We start from the raw sequence: 16387 nt of genomic DNA on the forward strand, positions 1-16387 counted from the left end.
GACCGCGGGCTGGCCAGCCTCTGCCTGAGTCCCCGGCGGCCGCAGGTCCCTGGCCGGGCCGGCAGGTCCGCCCTGGCCTCGGGCCGGGGCGGGGGGCTGGGTGCGGGCGCGGGGCGCCGGGCGCGGCCGGGCGGCCGTGCGGGGAGCAGCGCCCCCGCGCCTCCCTGTCCCGGACCTGCATCCAGGGCCCGGCCGCCCTTGGAGCTCGAGGGGACGGGGCTGCGCCCCGCGGCCCGCCATGGGGGGAGGGCGCGCGTGCCCGCGCCGTTGCCCGAAACCCGTTGCTAAGGGCGCCGTTGCTACGGACGCCCGTTCGGCTCTGGGCTCTGGGCTCCGGCTCGGCTCCCGCCCGCCCGGCCCGGCGCCGCCATGGACGACATGCGGGTGCAGTGGATGCGGGACCGCGTGTTCGCCGCCTTTGGGCTCAGCGACCCCGGCCTCTTCGAGGAGCTGCTGAGCCGCGACGACGGCGAGGTGGAGGACCTGGTCCTGCACTTCCTCAACCGCCGCACGGAGGAGGAGGAGGCCGCCGCGCTCTTCTTCCAGTGCTTGACGCGGATGGAGGAGGTGGAGGTGGAGGTGGAGATCGGTGAGCCGCCCGCAGCCCCGGGACCCGCCCTCCCCTGCCAGGAGGAGTCACCGGGCAGGGCCAGAGGATGGCCCCGGGGAAGGGTCCCGGTCACCTCGCCCCCCTCCGGTCAGCGGCGGCACAGAGTGCCCTTCCCACTCCCCCCCAGTGGACAAGGTTCGCAGAGAAACAGACGGTGGTGGTTTTGCCCACAGGCCCCAGAGGTGGGGTCCCTGCCCAGACCCCTCATAGGGTCTCTCCACGTAGCCCAGGCTGCCTCTACCTCCTGAGTGTTGGGATTATAGGTGTGTAACACCACACCTCGTTCTTTAGTTTAAATATAAATTATTTGCTCACACAACAGAATGTATGTAGCTATTATGGAGAAATGCAAATCCACAAATACACAGAGAGGGGACCACACAGTAGCAATGCTTTGGGATGGAACCTTCTGGTCATTCACTTGGTTTATGCAGGAAGAGCTTCATGTCTGACTGTCCTATCTCCTTGGCACCTTTGGTCCAAGCTCTGTCATTGTGACCAGTAGAAATTGTGACTACAAAGTACACTAGTGGGTTTTCCACCATGTCAGTAACCTTGAATTATGTGCTTTAAAAAATTATGGAGGCCATGGGCTGGGAAGGTGGCTCAGTGGTGGAGCGCTTGCCTTGCATGCCTGAGGCCCTGGGTTCGATTCCTCAGCACCACATAAGCAAAAAGAAAAAAGCCAGAAGTGGCACTGTGGCTCAAGTGGTAGAGCGCTAGCCTTGAGCTGAAGAGCTGAGGGACAGCGCCCAGGCCCAGAGTTTAGGCCCCATGACCGGATCCATAAAACAAAAAAACAAAAAATTATGGAGGCCCTGAAACATGGCTGCACTTTGGGCTTCTGTCACCCTGCTAAGAGTGGGTGGTGATTTCCTGCTGTACCTCTAGCCAACGTGTAGACCAGCAGCCACCATCCAGCTGGGGTACCCGGTGTTGGGCCCAAAATGACCCCGGGTGAAGGGTTATGGAGGGACCTTCTCCCCTTTTCCCCACAACTGCCTCAGACAATCACTCTTCCCAGTCTTATTAGGCCTAAACTCACAAACTGCTCCAAACAGGTTTATTGGACCCTTTGAGGCATTCTCTGGGCTGTCCCAATGACCTGGACGGGGCCCCCGTGGAACATTTGTGCTTTCTGCAACATGCACCCATCTCCTATGGGCTGTATCCCAGGCCTATGGCCTTCCCCAAGTGTTTCATGTCACGAAAAATTATACTTTGTATTTTCTTTCTGTTTATGTGGCCACAAAGACAGTGAAATATTTGTCCCATTGGAAGAGGAGGCTGTGGAAGAAGAAACTGAGTCTCAAAAAGCAGAGGCCCCGGATAAAACTGCAGGTGTGGCATAGGGAGGGGAGCCCCGTGGGGAAGGGGCGGGCAGACTGGGAAAGGCTGCCTGGGTCTCTTATGTGGGGTATTCATAAATACATTATGAGGCTCCCAGGGCAGAATAGCAGGAAACATCCTTTCCCAAGATTAGAATCAAGTTGTGGCAGGGCTGTGCTCTGAGCAGGCTCCTCCCCTGCCTGCCGCAGCCTCTGGGGTAGCCAGAGTCCTCAGCACTCCTTGGCTTGTGGCCACCTCCTTCTTGCCTTGGCCTGGTGGTCACATGGCCTCCAGCTCTTTGTCTCCTACGGGCACCGGGCTTTGGGTTCTGAATGACCCTAGTCTATCATAACCCCATCTTGGCTCATTATACCAGCAAGACCCCCTTTCAAGTAAGACCATGCCCTGTGGAAGGAGTGTTGGGGTACACAGTTCACAGTTCACTGGCCCAGGACAAAAAAACACCCCCATGGCAAGGCCTTGGTCAGTTCCATGAACACTGGCCATACTCTGTCTTGGAGTGTAGAGTCTCCTTGTGCAAATCACAGTGGCCTCCTCTTCTAGAACCTTCCTGAGGCCCAATGATGGGTGAGCTGGGAATGTCTCAGCTAGGGAAAGCAGGGTGAGTACTTGCCCCAGCCGCCTGACGCCTTGGCCTCTGGTGGGCGAGGACAGGCAGCTCCTGCAGAGGCAGTGGGACTTCGGTCTCATGCTTTCACAAGGTTTTCCACAGTGGCAGCTCTTATAATAATTATCTAAAGTAGATCTGTGTGTCTGTACTGGGCCTTGAACATAGAGCCTGGGCTCTGTTCCTGATCTTTTGTGCTCAAGGCTAGTGCTCTACCACTGGAGCCATAGCTTCATTTTCAGCTTTTTGGTGCATAATTGTAGTTAAGAGTCTCACAGCCTTTCCTGCTGGGGCTGGCTTCAAACTACAATCCTCAGATCTCAGCCTCCTGAGTAGCTAAGATTATGGACATGCCACTGGTACCCGCTGAGAGCAGCATTTTGAAAGACTACTTTTCTTTCATCTTGTCTGATGCATTTTAAATCTCAGAGGTAAGGATGGCCTGTCAGCTGTGATTCCTGTCTCACAGCACATGTGGTCCCCATGATTGGAACACGCACGTGTGCACACACACTTGCTGATCTCTGATGGCTGACCTCCCCCCAGGGCCAGGCAGAGCCCCTCAGCCGCAAAAAAGTCTGCCAGTTGCACATATGTCTCCTTCAGCTGTCATCCAAGCCCATGAAATCCTCTGGTGCCATGCAGGACTGGGACTCCCACGATTCCATCTTACGCACTGTGTCCTATTTTGTAGCTAAGAATATTCTGCGGGGAACTTCCATGACCCCATCGCTTATCGGCGAGGGCAGCGATGACCTGAACAGAGACTTGTCAGAAAGTGCTCCTGCCAAGGTATGCCCAGTGCTGGGCCAAGTGCCCTCGCCTAAGATGGGGTCCCTGGCCTAGCACTGGGAGGGGGAGTGCAGGCAGGACCCCTGTGTGGGATTCCTGCGACCTCCCTGACATCCAGCAATGGGCCAGGGGACTGGGAAGCAAAGTAGCTGTCAGTCATGTCATGTTTGTTACTGAGAGGACGTGAATTCAAATTCAGGAAATCAAAGCCATCCAAGGCACAATCCAGGTGAGACCAGGCCTCTGCTCCCAGGTGGCCTGAGATGGCACTAAGCCTGCTGGCATTGGAAGGGCAGCACCACAGTGTGTGCCAGCAGGGACGCCCACCTGAGCAATCCTGTCTGGGGTCCCTCCCGTAAGCACAGAGCATCCGCGTGGCTGGCCTTGCTCACTCAGCCCCACCCCAGAAGTCAACACAGTGGCATTCATGAACGCCATGGGGTTAGCATGATGATCTGGTACAGCCTGCAGCCCGTGTGCACAAAGACACCATGTCAGACAGGGCAGCCTGCCAGCTCAGAGGTCACTACCCAGGGATGCTCAGGGGCTGGGTCTTTCTTTACAATGTGCAGCATTTACAGGGCCAGGCACCATGGTTCATGCTTGTAATCTCAGCTACTTGGGAAATGGAGATTAACAGGATCTGAGTTTGAGGCAGTCTGGGCAAAAAGTTATACATCTCAATCACCAAGCTGGACATGGTGGTACCTGTCTGTAGTCTTAGCTTTGTGGGAGGCAAGGATGAAAAGATTATGGTCTAAGTAAGGCTAGCCCTGAGTAAAATTGCAAGCCCCTATCTGAAAAATAATTGAAGCAAAAAGGGGCTGGTGTGTGGCTCAAGCGGTAAAGCACCTGTCTAGCAAGTGTGATATCCTGAGTTCCAGCACCAGTACTGAAAGTGGCTCAGTACAGACAGTGGCTCACTGTCTGTAATCCTAGCTGCTCAGGAGGCTGAGATCTAAGAATCACTGTTCAAAGCCAGCCTGGGCAGGAAAGCCCATGAGACTCTTTTCTCCAATTAACTACCAAGAGGCCAGAAGTGGAGGCATGGCTCACATGGTTGAGCAAAATAGCCAAGTGACAGTGTGAGGTCTCTTTCTCTCCCTCTCTCCCTCCCTTCTTCCCTCCCCTTCTTCCTCTCTCTCTCCCTTTTCCTCTCACTCTCCCTTTCTCTCTCCCTTTCTCTGTCTCTCTCTGTCTTTCTCTTTCTTCTCTCTGTTCTATCTCTGTCTCTGTCTTTCTCTCACTTTCCTCTCTGTTCTGTCTCTGTCTCTGTCTCTGTCTCTCGCTCTCTCTCTCTCTCTCACACACACACACAATATGGGAATTGTGGCTAACTCAGGCCTAAGGGGGTTGCTGAGGGCTAGGATGTATGTGGCTGGCCGGCTGGGCTTTGAGACACTCACCTGAAAACAAAGTTCAAGCCTGGTCCGCTGCGAGAGGCACATGCCTGGCCAGGCTCCTCTGACTCGGGTGAGTGGCTGTGCCAACAGCCGATTGGCACAAGGGTCCGGCAGTGTGCAGGTGAGGGGCCTGGCATTCGCTGGCAGGCTGCCTCCCACTGGCCCCCATTGTGCCCATGGCCACATTGCACTGTGGAAAGGGCCTGGCGGGGACCACAGAGCTAAGGGCTCCGGAAGCACAGCGGGGCTGAGTGGGCTTGCACGCGTGACCGTGTCCCTGTCCATTCAGCGGATGGAGAAGCGCATGGTGGAGAAGCCTTACCTCCGGGTGTTGTGCCCTCCAGTCCCCGAGGAGTGCCTGGACTACAACCTGATGTTTTTTCTCAGAAACACAACAGGTAGACCTTTTTGGTGTGTGTGTGTAGGGGGAACATGTGTGCCTGTACACGTGTACGTGTGTGTGCATTTGTGAGTACACACGTGTATTTTTTTTCTCTTTTTACACCTTTTTTTTTTTTTTTTTTTGGCCAGTCCTAGGGCTTGAACTCTGGGCCTGAGCACTGTCCCTTCTTTTTGCTTGAGGCTAGCACTCTTACCATTTGAGCTACAGCGCCACTTCCAGCTTTTTCTTTTCATGTGGTACTGAGGAATCAAACCTAGGGCTTCATGTATGTGAGGCAAGTACTCTACCACTGAGCCACATTCCTAGCCCACCTTTTTACACTTTTTTTTTTTTTTTGGTCTGTTGTGAGGCTTGAATTCTGGGCCTAGATGCTGTCTCTGTGCTCTTCAGCTCAAGGCAAGCTCTCTACCACTTGAGCTACAGTGCCACTTCCAGTTTTCTAGTGGTTTATTGGAGATGAGTCTCAGGGACTTTCCTGCCCGGGCTGGCTTTGAACCATGATCCTCAGATCTCAGTCTCCTGAGTAGCTAGGATTATAGGTGTGAGCCACTGGCATCTGGCTTTTACTTTTTTTTTTGGTCCGATCATGGGGCCTGAACTCTGGGCCTGGGCGCTGTCCCTCAGCTCTTCAGCTCAAGGCTAGCGCTCTACCACTTGAGCCACAGCGCCACTTCTGGCTTTTTTCTTTTTGTGTATGTGGTGCTGAGGAATCGAACCCAGGGCTTCATGCATGCAAGGCAAGCACTCTACCACTGAGCCACCTTCCAGCCCCTCACTAGCTTGGTTTTCTAAGGTTGGGCTTTGCTGACTTTCTCTCCTGACTGGCTTTCAACCACCATCCTTCTACCTCTGTCTCCTGAGTAGAGTAGCTGGGAGCACGGATGTGACCCACTGTGACCTGCTTGTTTGATGAGATGGAGGAAGGATCTCACTAACTTCTCTGAGCTAACTTCAAACCACAATCCTGATCTCTGCTTTTGGGGTAGCTGGGATTATAGGTGTAAGACACTGTGCCTGTAAGACATTGTGGCCAATGGGGCCACACACCCCACGGTGTGTGTCAGAGGGGAGGTCCCCCCACAGTCTCACTACCTTCCAGAATGCCCTAGTTCCATCATATTGGGGATTTAAGGTTCAGCCTCTTTTGGGGGGACACAAGCACAGCAGTGAAGACAGCCTACTCTGTTTCTGCTTCTCGGGGTGTCCAGCCATGCTTGCTCCAACAGGAAGAGCCAATGTGGCTGGGTCTCGAAAACTCAGAGATTAGCCCAGACCCACACGTGTGTGCGTATCCGAAGTGTGGGAGTCTTCCGCTGGCCGTGAGTGGAGAGGGAGGAGGAAGGCTGGACCTAGAGCCCTGCTGGCCCCCGCCGCTCACCCATGGGCCACTCATGTCTGTGCAGAGACAGTCAACGAGCCAAGCGACATGAAGGAGGCTGTGGAGGTTCTGCCCGAGACGCTGGAGTTTGGGCTCCTCAGCGGTCACGTGCTACGCTCCCTGAAGGATGCTGTGTGTCAGGTGGGTGTTGGGGTGGTCTCGGGCTGCTATGGAAAAAGGCCACCAGGAAGGACTGTGCTCTGGAGCATACAAGAGGAAAGCATGGGGCTCATGCACATGTGTACACAGATGCACACACCACACACAGGTGCACACAACACAGGCTCACACACACCTATACACACACACAAGATGACTGATCAGGCAGTGACTTGAGATACAAGATGACTGATCAGGCAGTGACCTGAGAGGAGCAACAGAAATCATGGTAAAATGGGCTCTGTGTGTGTGTGTGTACACACACATGTGTGCGCGCACAAAGACACATACAGGTGCCCAGGAGTGGGGTACGCATGACTTACTGAGGGCTGATGTCTGAGCTTTCTTGAACAATCAGAACTTTTTTGTGTGTGAGCCCATCCTGGGAACTTGAACTCAGTCCCTGAGGTTTTTTGTTTGTTTGTTTGTTTTTTGTTTGTTTTTGTCGGTCATGGGGCTTGAACTCTGGGCCTGGGCGCTATCCCTCAGCTCTTCAGCTCAAGGTTAGCGCTCTACCACTATGAACTACAGCGCCACTTCCGGTTTTCTGGTGGTTTATTGGAGATAAGAGTTTCTCGGACTTTCCTACCCGGGCTGTCTTTGAACCTCAATCCTCAGATCTTGGCCTCCTGAATAGCTAGGATTATAGGCGTGAGCCACTGGCGCCCAGCTCCCTGGGTTTTTTTTTTGGGGGGGGGGGTCCGGTCGTGGGGCCTGAACTCTGGGCCTGGGCACTGTCTCTCAGCTCTTCAGCTCAAGGCTAGCGCTCTACCACTTGAGCCACAGTGCCACTTCCGGCTTTTTTCTTTTTTCTTCTGTGGTGCTGAGGAATCGAACCCAGGGCCTCATGCATGCAAGGCAAGCGCTCCACCTCTGAGCCACCTTCCCAGCCCCTCCCTGAGGTTTTTTAAGCTAGGGCTGGCGCTCTACTACTTGAGTTTCACAGATCCACTTCCAGCTTTTTGGTAGTTAACTGGACATAAGGGTCTCACGAACTTTCCTGCCCAGGCTGGCTTTGAGCGGAGATCCGCAGTCCTCAGCCTCCTGAGTCACCAGGATTTATGGGTGTGAGCCATGGGCGCCCAGCCTCCCTTGGATTGTTTTCATCCTAGGTGTAATTCTCTCTTTAGAGTTGTATGCTTGAACGCTTTGCTTTCTCTGAGTATTTGTTTCTTTTCTTTGCAGTGCTGGTTATGAATCCCAGGGCCTTCCCCCTGCAGGCCGGCACTCTACCACTGTGCTACACCCCTAGCCCTTGGAGTTTTCAGACAGGGTCTCACTCTAGCTCAGACTGGCCTGATATTCTCCATTCTCCCATCTCAGCCTCCTGAACAACTGGGATTCCAGGGATGCACCATCACTCCCGGCACCATCGCTCTGCATGCCTGTCCAAGAGCATTGGAAGCCAAGGCATCTAAGTGCGTGAGTGCAGGGCAACACCATGTGACTTGACTCCCGGCCTTTCAGGTGTTCCTGCCAGCACTGTCCTTTAACCAGCACAAGGGGGAGATGTCGGCCCTCGTGATGGCGTCGTCCACCGAAATCCCTGAGTTGTTGGAGCAGGAGGCAGACCTGCCTAGCCTGCGGGGGGACACCATGGAGTACCACAGTGCACAGCTGATACGGGATGAGTTTCTGATGAACATCCAGAAGTTTGCCAGCAACATTCAAAGGACCCTGCAGCAGCTTGAAGGTCCGTTTCCCCTCTCGCCTTCATGAGGAATGCTTAGCCAGGAGCCAGTGTCTCTGGCTTATAATCCTCACGATTCAGGAGGCTAAGATTTGAGGTCAGCTTAAGAATCCATTGGCCCAAACCCAGAGTTCAAGCCCCACAACCCAAAAACAACAACAACAACCCTCCCCCCCCCCAAAAAAAAAAAAAAAACGTATTGCAGGCTCACGCCTATAATCCTAGCTACTCAGGAGGCTGAGATCTGAGGATCGCAGTTCAAAGCCAGCCTGGGCAGGAAAGTCTATGAGACTTTTTTTTTTTTTTTGGGTCCGGTCGTGGGGCCTGAACTCTGGGCCTAGGCGCTGTCCCTCAGCTCTTCAGCTCAAGGCTAGCGCTCTACCACTTGAGCCACAGTGCCACTTCCGGCTTTTTTCTTTTTGCTTATGTGGTGCTGAGGAATCGAACCCAGGGCCTTGAGCATGCAAAGCAAGCGCTCTACCACTGAGCCACCTTCCCAGCCTGTCTATGAGACTCTTATCTCTAGAAAACCTGAAGTGGCACGGTGGCTCAAGTGGTGGGGCGCTAGCTTTGAATTGATGAGCTGAGGGACAGCGCCCAAGCCCAGAGTTCAAGCCCATGACCAAAAAAAAAGAAAAAGAAAAAAAAAAGAATTCATTGGCAAAATTATGAACAAAAAGCAAGGCTGGAGGTGTGGCAAAAATTAGTAGAGCACCGAGGGAGCAAGTGCAAGGTCCTGATTTCAAATCAGTACTGCCACACAAAACACCTGAAGGGTGTGTGGATGTGCATGTGTGTGCACACATGCCAGTCCTGGGACTTGAGCTCAGGTCTTGTGTGCTGCTCAGGGCTTGTGATCTACTACTTGAGCCACAGCTCCATTTCTGGTTTTTTAGTGATTTATTAGAGATAAAGAGTCTCACAGACTCTATTCTGGGCTGGCTTCAAACCATGATCCTCAGATCTCAGCCTCCTGAGTAGCTAGGATTACAGGTGTGAGCCATTGGTGCCTGGCTTAATTATGTTTTTTTTGGGGGGGTGGGGTGGGATGGGGAGGTTGAATCCAGAGCCTTGGGCATGGTAGGCAAGTGCTCTATTACTGAACTACATCCCAAGTGATAAAGCCAAGACAACTCTTGCAATAGGGGTCTCATAGTATTGCTTAAACTTGGCCTCAAACTTTGATCCTCTTGTCTCAGCCTCCCGGAGAGCTGGGATTAGATGCATACACCACAGTGTCTGACTGAAAGAGCAGTGTGAGGTGTCGGACCTTGCTGCACTGAGACATGGCGAGAAGAGCTGGCTGGTTAGGTTGGACGTTGCTCTCACCAGTGGCTGAGCCACGTGTTCTCTCCACCAGGTGAGATCAAGTTAGAAATGCCAACCATCAGCCTGGAGGGGGACGTGTCAGAGCTGGCAGCTGACTCCAACACAGTGGAGGCCTTGGAGCAGTGTGTGATGAACTGGCTGAATCAGATCTCCACTGCCCTGGAGAGCCAGCTCAAGAAGACGCCCCAGGTAACTTGTTCCTGGATTTGGGTCATTCTCATAGCGTGAGAAAGACCTGGGGGTCCAGGAATTGCCTGAACTGCTGCTCTGTGACACTGCCTTAGAGAGGTCACATGCAGTAGGCACCCCCCACACACCGCTCCCGGGCATTTGACCTGAGCTAGCCCGTGATCGCTAAAGACAGTTGTGTGTATCCACCAGGACACTTGGGCTGTCAGATCATGAAGCCCAAGTCAACTGGCTTACATAACAGAGAGGCCCTTGGCTCAAAGAATTGAGAAGTCCAGAGGGAAGGAGAGCTTCAGGTACAGCTCGATCAGGACTCCAGCGGGGGGAGGGGGGATCTCTGTGTGACTTTCTGGGTTGTGGTCTCCTCTCTGGGTATGAGGCTCCTCCTCAGGCTAGTTTCCTTAATAGGAACATCTTGAGGACCCCCCCATTTCCACAGGAAAGTGTCTTGGCATTTCCTACCAGAGTCCAAAGGTCACCCTAAGAGGGTCTTCCCAGATGGGGCACCTACCCCTGAAGGCCGGTGTCAGGATCTGGCGTGAATCTGTCAGGAAGGCAGAATGAGCTGCAAGAAGCCTCAGTGTCCCCCGCATTGCATCTGTCTCAGGGCAATGGCCCCTTGGCCGAAATTGAGTTCTGGCGGGAGAGGAATGCCACGCTGAGTGCACTCCATGAGCAAACCAAGCTGCCGGTGGTGAGGAAAGTCCTGGACGTGCTGAAAGGGGCAGACTCCATGCTGCTAGCCAACGTGCAGCCCATGATCACCGAGCTCTTCAAGTTCCACATGGAGGCCTCGGACAACGTGCGCTTCCTGTCCACCGTGGAGCGCCACTTCAAGGTGGCGTGTGGGCCGTGCTGCGGGGCGGAGCTTTTAAGTTCTATGTGGGCACGTGTTCACACGTGTATGCATGTGCGTGTGTGTTGGTACAGTCTGCACACAGGCATACACATGTGGTGATGGGTATGGATGTCATGGCTTCATGCTTGCTAGGCAGCACTCTTCCGCTGTGCCACACAGCCCCACGTTCATTCCATCTTTCTGTGTGGGCGCCAGTGCTGGGGCTTGAACTCAGGGCCTGGGCACTGTCCCTGAGGGTTTTTTTTTTTGCTAAAGTCTGGTACTCTGCTACTTGAACCACAGTGCCACTTCTGGCCTTTTGCTGATTAATTGGAAATAAGTCTCATGAACTTTTCTGTCTGAGCTGGCTTTGAACTGTGACCCTCAGATCTCAGCCTTCTGAGCAGCTGGGACTACAGGCATGAGCCACTGGTACCCACTGCCTTTATCTGTTTTTCCAAGTAGGCTCTATTAGCCTTATTTGCAACCACTTTTGCTTATGAAACCCTTCCTTCTATGAGGAGTGGTTTAAATCCCGGACATTGAAACCCTGGCCTGGGGAACGTGTGGGCTGTGGGAATGGCTGGGCCCCGAGCTGAGGCTGCTCTTCCGCCTCCTCTCTGGCAGAACATCACCCACGGGTCCAATTTCAGTGTGGTGCTGGACACCATCCCGTCCATGGTGAGTGCCCTGCGCATGGTGTGGATCATCTCGCGACACTACAACAAGGACGAGAGGATGATCCCGCTCATGGAGCGCATCGCCTGGGAGCTGGCTGAGCGCGTCTGCAGAGTGGTCAACCTGCGCACGCTCTTCAAGTGAGTGGCGGTGGGCGGCCAGCTTCCCCACGACAGCTCCGCCCACCCCTGCCCATCCAGAGGGGCCACATAAGTGTGCTGCATCATCTGGTCAACTGAAGCATTTATGTCCTCATCTCTCCAAGAAAGCTTTGAGCAGCCACTGCCCCTTCGCTCCCCAATCCCCCCAAACCCTCCAGCTCTAGGAATCATGCGACACATGGCCTCACATGGCCCTTTGTGACTGGCTTTTCACTTGACGTCCTATTTCTGCAAGGTTCCTTCACGTAGCCATACCAGTCCTTTTTTATGGCTGAGTAGTATTCCAAAGCTCCCATGCATATACATGTGTGTATATACATGTGTCTTATTTGTACAATGGCATAGACATTCCACTTGTGCAAATGGAATATATCATCATGTATTTTATATAACTACATAGAAATGTAAGTATATAGTATAGGTGTTAATATTACATTTTAATGGGACTGTCTTTCCTAATTAGACTTGGGATGCTGAGGCTGAGGGTTGGGGTGCTCAGTCCTGGGCCCCAACCTCAGATGGAGCAGCCCTGAGGAAGTTGAGGGGGTAGAGATCTTTCTTCTCTTCTTTTTCCTTCCATGCTGGGCATGGCACCCAGGGCCACAGCCACATGATTTCCCATTTCTTACAGCGAAATCTACCTGGGAACTGCGGTCTTGGTTGTGTGCTCCCTGCCCCTCTCCCCAACACCCCCCCCCCCCGCTCACAGCAGGACTCCCTTGCAGAGGACCATTTCCCAGTGAGGCCATGGAGCCAGGGACGTCTGGGGTTCGAATGATCCCTGCCCTGCTGCCCAGGCATGCAGGGCCCAGAGGCAGGAGCTCTGCCTGGCACTCAGGCCCGGCCCTCCACTTGGCAGGGAGAACCGGGCAAGCGCACAGCAGAAGACCCTGGAGGCCAAAAAGACCCTCACCCTTTGGAAGAAGTCCTACTTCGATATCCGGGCCAAGATTGAGGCCTCGGGCCGGGAGGCGCGCTGGGAGTTCGACCGCAAGCGGCTGTTCGAGAGGACAGACTACATGGCTTCGATCTGCCAGGACCTTTATGACATTCTGCAGGTGGGAGGGGAATGGAGAAGTGGAGGAGAGGAGTGGTGGGGCCCGGTGTGCAGGCCTTGTGAGCCCCGCTGGGGTGTCTAGACCTTACCCAGCACGCTGTGGCCAGAGCCAGAGGCGGGAGAGGGCCTGTGTGGCTGACCCCTGCAGCTGCCCGCCTCCACTTCCTGCTCACCACAGCGTCCCCTCTGTTGTCCCCTCCAATCGCCCAGGTTTTAGAGGAATTTTACAACATATTTGGTCCAGAACTAAAGGCCGTGACGGGGGACCCTAAACGCATAGATGATGTCCTGGGCAGAGTGGACAGCCTGGTGACCCCCATGGAAAACCTGACCTTTGACCCCTTCAGCATCAGGTCTTTCCAGTACTGGAAATATGTGATGGAGGAGTTCAAGATTGAAGTTCTGGCGAGTAACCTAAGAAATGGGGGTGGGTGGGTAAGGGTGGCATGTGTCTTCCTTGGGCTGGGTGATGTTGGCAGGTTCTGTTTGCTTTTCAGTTACCCCCTCATGATTTGTTTAACAAAACTAAACCAAAACAAACATTTCTCTGTATTCTTTGTCCCTATGTTGTCCCCCAGTGGAACAAGTTTTCATTGTGCCAGACATAGTAGTATTTCTCATGGCTTGCTTCATAGTCTGGAACTCTGCTTCCTTCATGAATCCAGTACAAATTTACAAAGTAGCAGCTGACTTCTGCCTGCTGTGTGTGTGTGTGCGTGCATGTGCGTTTGTGCACTGGTGTGTGCTAGTGTGTATGTGTGTGTGCACTCTCTGGTCTCCTGTAACTCAGCTCTATTCCTTCCTGTTGATGCCTTTGTTTAGCTAAAACATTTTTTTTTGTCACTCATGGGGTTTGAACTCTGAGCCTGGGTGCTTTCCCTGAGCTCTTCAGCTCAAGGCGAGTGCTCGCTCTACCACTTGAACCACAGTGGTTTATTGGAGATAAGTTTTTGGAGTGGTTTATTGGAGATAAGTCTCATGGACATTCCTGACTGGGCTGGCTTTGAACCTCGATCCTCAGATCTCAGCCTCATGAATAGTTAGGATTATAGGAGTGAGCCACCGGTGCCCAGCCTAAAACACATTTTTAGTACTCTCTTGAGAATGGTTTCTTGGGATGTTGAGATCTATCTATCTATCTATCTATATCTGGCTTTCCATGTTTCAGATTTAATTTTTCTAGGACAACCCTCTGTGTTTTCATGGTGTTTTTGTAGGAGAATCACAGTGGCAAGAGGACTATTTTGTTGTTGTTTTCTTTTTCAGGTTATTGAGAAAGAAGCAAAAAATTTTATTGATGAGTCCTTTAAGACACTTCGGTCCGCGGAAGCGGCATTTGACATGCTGTTAAAATTTAAGCATATTCGCTCCCGGGAGGCCATTAATCGGCAGATGATGATGAAATTTAATGACATTCTCGCACAGTACTGTAAAGAGGTAATTGGAAAAACTATGGCTGCCTTGTCCCCAAAAAATACTTAATGAAAAAAATACTAAGGTCAAAATGAACCCAGCCATCCTCTTCCTGGAATGCAGAGAATAGACATTGTATCTAGTGAGATATCCAGTAAGAATATAATGGTAACCATAATCATCAAGAGTGGGGATGGGTGGGTGGGTGGGTGGGTGGGAGGAGGAGGTTTGAATCAGAGCCCAACTGGACTGCTGGACTGCTTCTGTAAGAACAAATGCAGCATTGGCCTAGAGAGCACCAGGCCCTGAGTTCAAGCCCCAGTGCCACCATGTAAGTAAGGGGTGTTGCATCTCTTGAAAGACCCAAATCTCAGCCCCAGTTTGTGGCTCCCCTAGCATCTGACTGACAGTGCTTCTCTGCCCGCTTTGCAGATCGATATTGTGAACCACATCTTTGTGAGGAACCTGGACACGCCGCTGCTGTACAAAAACCATCCCCCGGTGGCGGGCGCCATCTACTGGGAACGCTCACTCTTCCACCGCATCAAGCACACCATCCTCCGCTTCCAGGAGGTGGAGGAGCTCCTGGCCAGCGAGCGGGGCCAGGAGGTGCGGCCAGCCGCCCTGAAGGGTTCATGTCGTGTATATGTGTGTCTGTGTGCGTGTGTGTGTGCACATGTGCATGTGCATGTGTATGTATCTGTGTGTGTCTCCTGGGCTGGGCCCCAGGTGTCCTGTTGGAAATGCCCCTGTGCTTTCTCTCTGCATTTAATGCCCAGGTTTTTTCTTGTACTTGACACAGGCCTCTGATGGGACAATTGTCTTTTTTTTTGGGGGGGGGTGCAGATTACAGCTTGAACTCAGAGCCTGGACACTGTCCCTTAGCTTTTTTACTCAAAGCTAGAGCTCTACCACTTGAGCCACAGCTTCTTGGTGGTTCATTGGAGATCAGACACTTATGGACTTTCCTGTCCAGGCCGTTTTGAACCTCAATTCTCACATCTCAGCCTGAGTAGCTAGGATTACAGGCATAAACTACTGGTTCCTAGCTACTCCTGTCTTCTTAATTCTGTCCCTCCTCCAGCCCAGGGCTTTTATATGCTCTAGAGCAAAGGTTGGATCACTCTTCCTTTTCCTTCCTTCCTTTCCTTTCCCTCCCTCCCTCCCTCCATCTCTTTCTCTCTCCCTCCCTTCCTTCCTTCTTTCCTTCCTCACTTCCTCTCTCTCTCTTATGGTACTGGGGTTTGAACTCAGGGCTTTGCACTTGCTAGGCAGGTACTCTACCACTGGGCTACATCCTAGTACGGTTCCTTGAATGATAGGTAAAGCAGAAGTACCTGATGGTGGGCAGAACAATGAAGGAATACGAAGACCGGAAATACGAGCAGTGGAAGGAAGCCACAGAGCAGACCCTCCCGAGTCTCATGAAGAAGAGCCTTCTCACCAAGGTTTGGCTGTCCCTTACTTTTGGTGGCACTGGGGTTTAAACTCAGAGCCTTGTGCCTTCTGGGCATCTGCTCTACTGCTTGAGCCACATCCAAAGCCCTTTTTGGTTTTGGTTTTCTTTCTTTCTTTCTTTCCTTCCTTCCTTCTTTCTTTCTTTCTTTCTTTCTTTCTTTCTTTCTTTCTTTCCTTCTTTCTTTCTTTCTTTCTTTCTTTCCTTCTTTCTTTCTATCTATCTCTCTTTCTTTCTTTCCTTCTTTCTTTCTTTCCTTATTTCTCTCTATCTCTCTCCCTTTCTTTCTTTCTTTCCTTCTTTCTTTCTTTCTCTCTATCTCTCTCTTTCTCTCCCTCTTTCTTTCTTTCTTTCTCTCCCTCTTTCTTTCTTTCTCTCTTTCTTTCCTTCTTTCTTTCCTTCTTTCTCTCTCTCTCTTTCTTTCTCTCCATCTTTCTTTCTTTCTTTCTTTCTTTCTCTCTCTCTATCTCTTTCTTTCTTTCCTTCTTTCTCTCCCTCTTTCTTTCTTTGCCTGGGCCAGCTTGGACATGACCCTCCTTTTTAGCTTGGATGCAGGTGTGTGATACCACACTCAGCTGTGAGATGGAGTCTTAAGAACTTTTTACCTGGGCTGGCCTCCAATCATGATCCTCTGATGTCTACCTCCCAAGGGAGAACCATTGTGCCTATGTGTGGCATTCTCTTGAGATAGACTCTGTGGAGTTTGGTGAGGTTGGAAGGAAAGGGAGTGAGTCAGCACAATGCCTGCCATGGGTCGGAATGGCCCATTGAGTATGAGCAAGAAGCCTAACTCTGAGTCTCAGTTTCCCTGTTTAGAAATGGTTGGAGCGGATGCCATAAGCAGCATCCAGCAGCACCCTTCATGCGACTCATC

At 52.4% G+C, this 16387-nt stretch overlaps 1 protein-coding gene across 3 annotated transcripts in view; it reads left to right on the forward strand.

The window, feature by feature from the left end:
- The first annotated feature begins 369 nt into the window (after nucleotides 1–369).
- The window catches only part of Dnah10 (dynein axonemal heavy chain 10), a 76108-nt gene continuing 60090 nt past the window's right edge, over nucleotides 370–16387 (forward strand). For all 3 annotated transcript variants that reach the window (XM_070024864.1, XM_070024866.1, XM_070024865.1), the window contains exons 1-14: nucleotides 370–589; nucleotides 1865–1951; nucleotides 3262–3359; nucleotides 5052–5160; nucleotides 6569–6684; nucleotides 8170–8395; nucleotides 9753–9910; nucleotides 10518–10748; nucleotides 11376–11566; nucleotides 12447–12645; nucleotides 12855–13049; nucleotides 13911–14081; nucleotides 14490–14666; nucleotides 15380–15505. In XM_070024864.1, coding sequence (XP_069880965.1) covers nucleotides 370–589; nucleotides 1865–1951; nucleotides 3262–3359; nucleotides 5052–5160; nucleotides 6569–6684; nucleotides 8170–8395; nucleotides 9753–9910; nucleotides 10518–10748; nucleotides 11376–11566; nucleotides 12447–12645; nucleotides 12855–13049; nucleotides 13911–14081; nucleotides 14490–14666; nucleotides 15380–15505 — 2304 coding nt within the window. The remainder of the gene's footprint in view (nucleotides 590–1864; nucleotides 1952–3261; nucleotides 3360–5051; nucleotides 5161–6568; nucleotides 6685–8169; nucleotides 8396–9752; nucleotides 9911–10517; nucleotides 10749–11375; nucleotides 11567–12446; nucleotides 12646–12854; nucleotides 13050–13910; nucleotides 14082–14489; nucleotides 14667–15379; nucleotides 15506–16387) is intronic.

Source organism: Dipodomys merriami, unplaced genomic scaffold (assembly GCF_024711535.1).
Source record: "Dipodomys merriami isolate MVZ:Mamm:240054 unplaced genomic scaffold, mDipMer1.0.p SCAF_163, whole genome shotgun sequence".
Lineage (NCBI taxonomy): Eukaryota > Metazoa > Chordata > Mammalia > Rodentia > Heteromyidae > Dipodomys > Dipodomys merriami.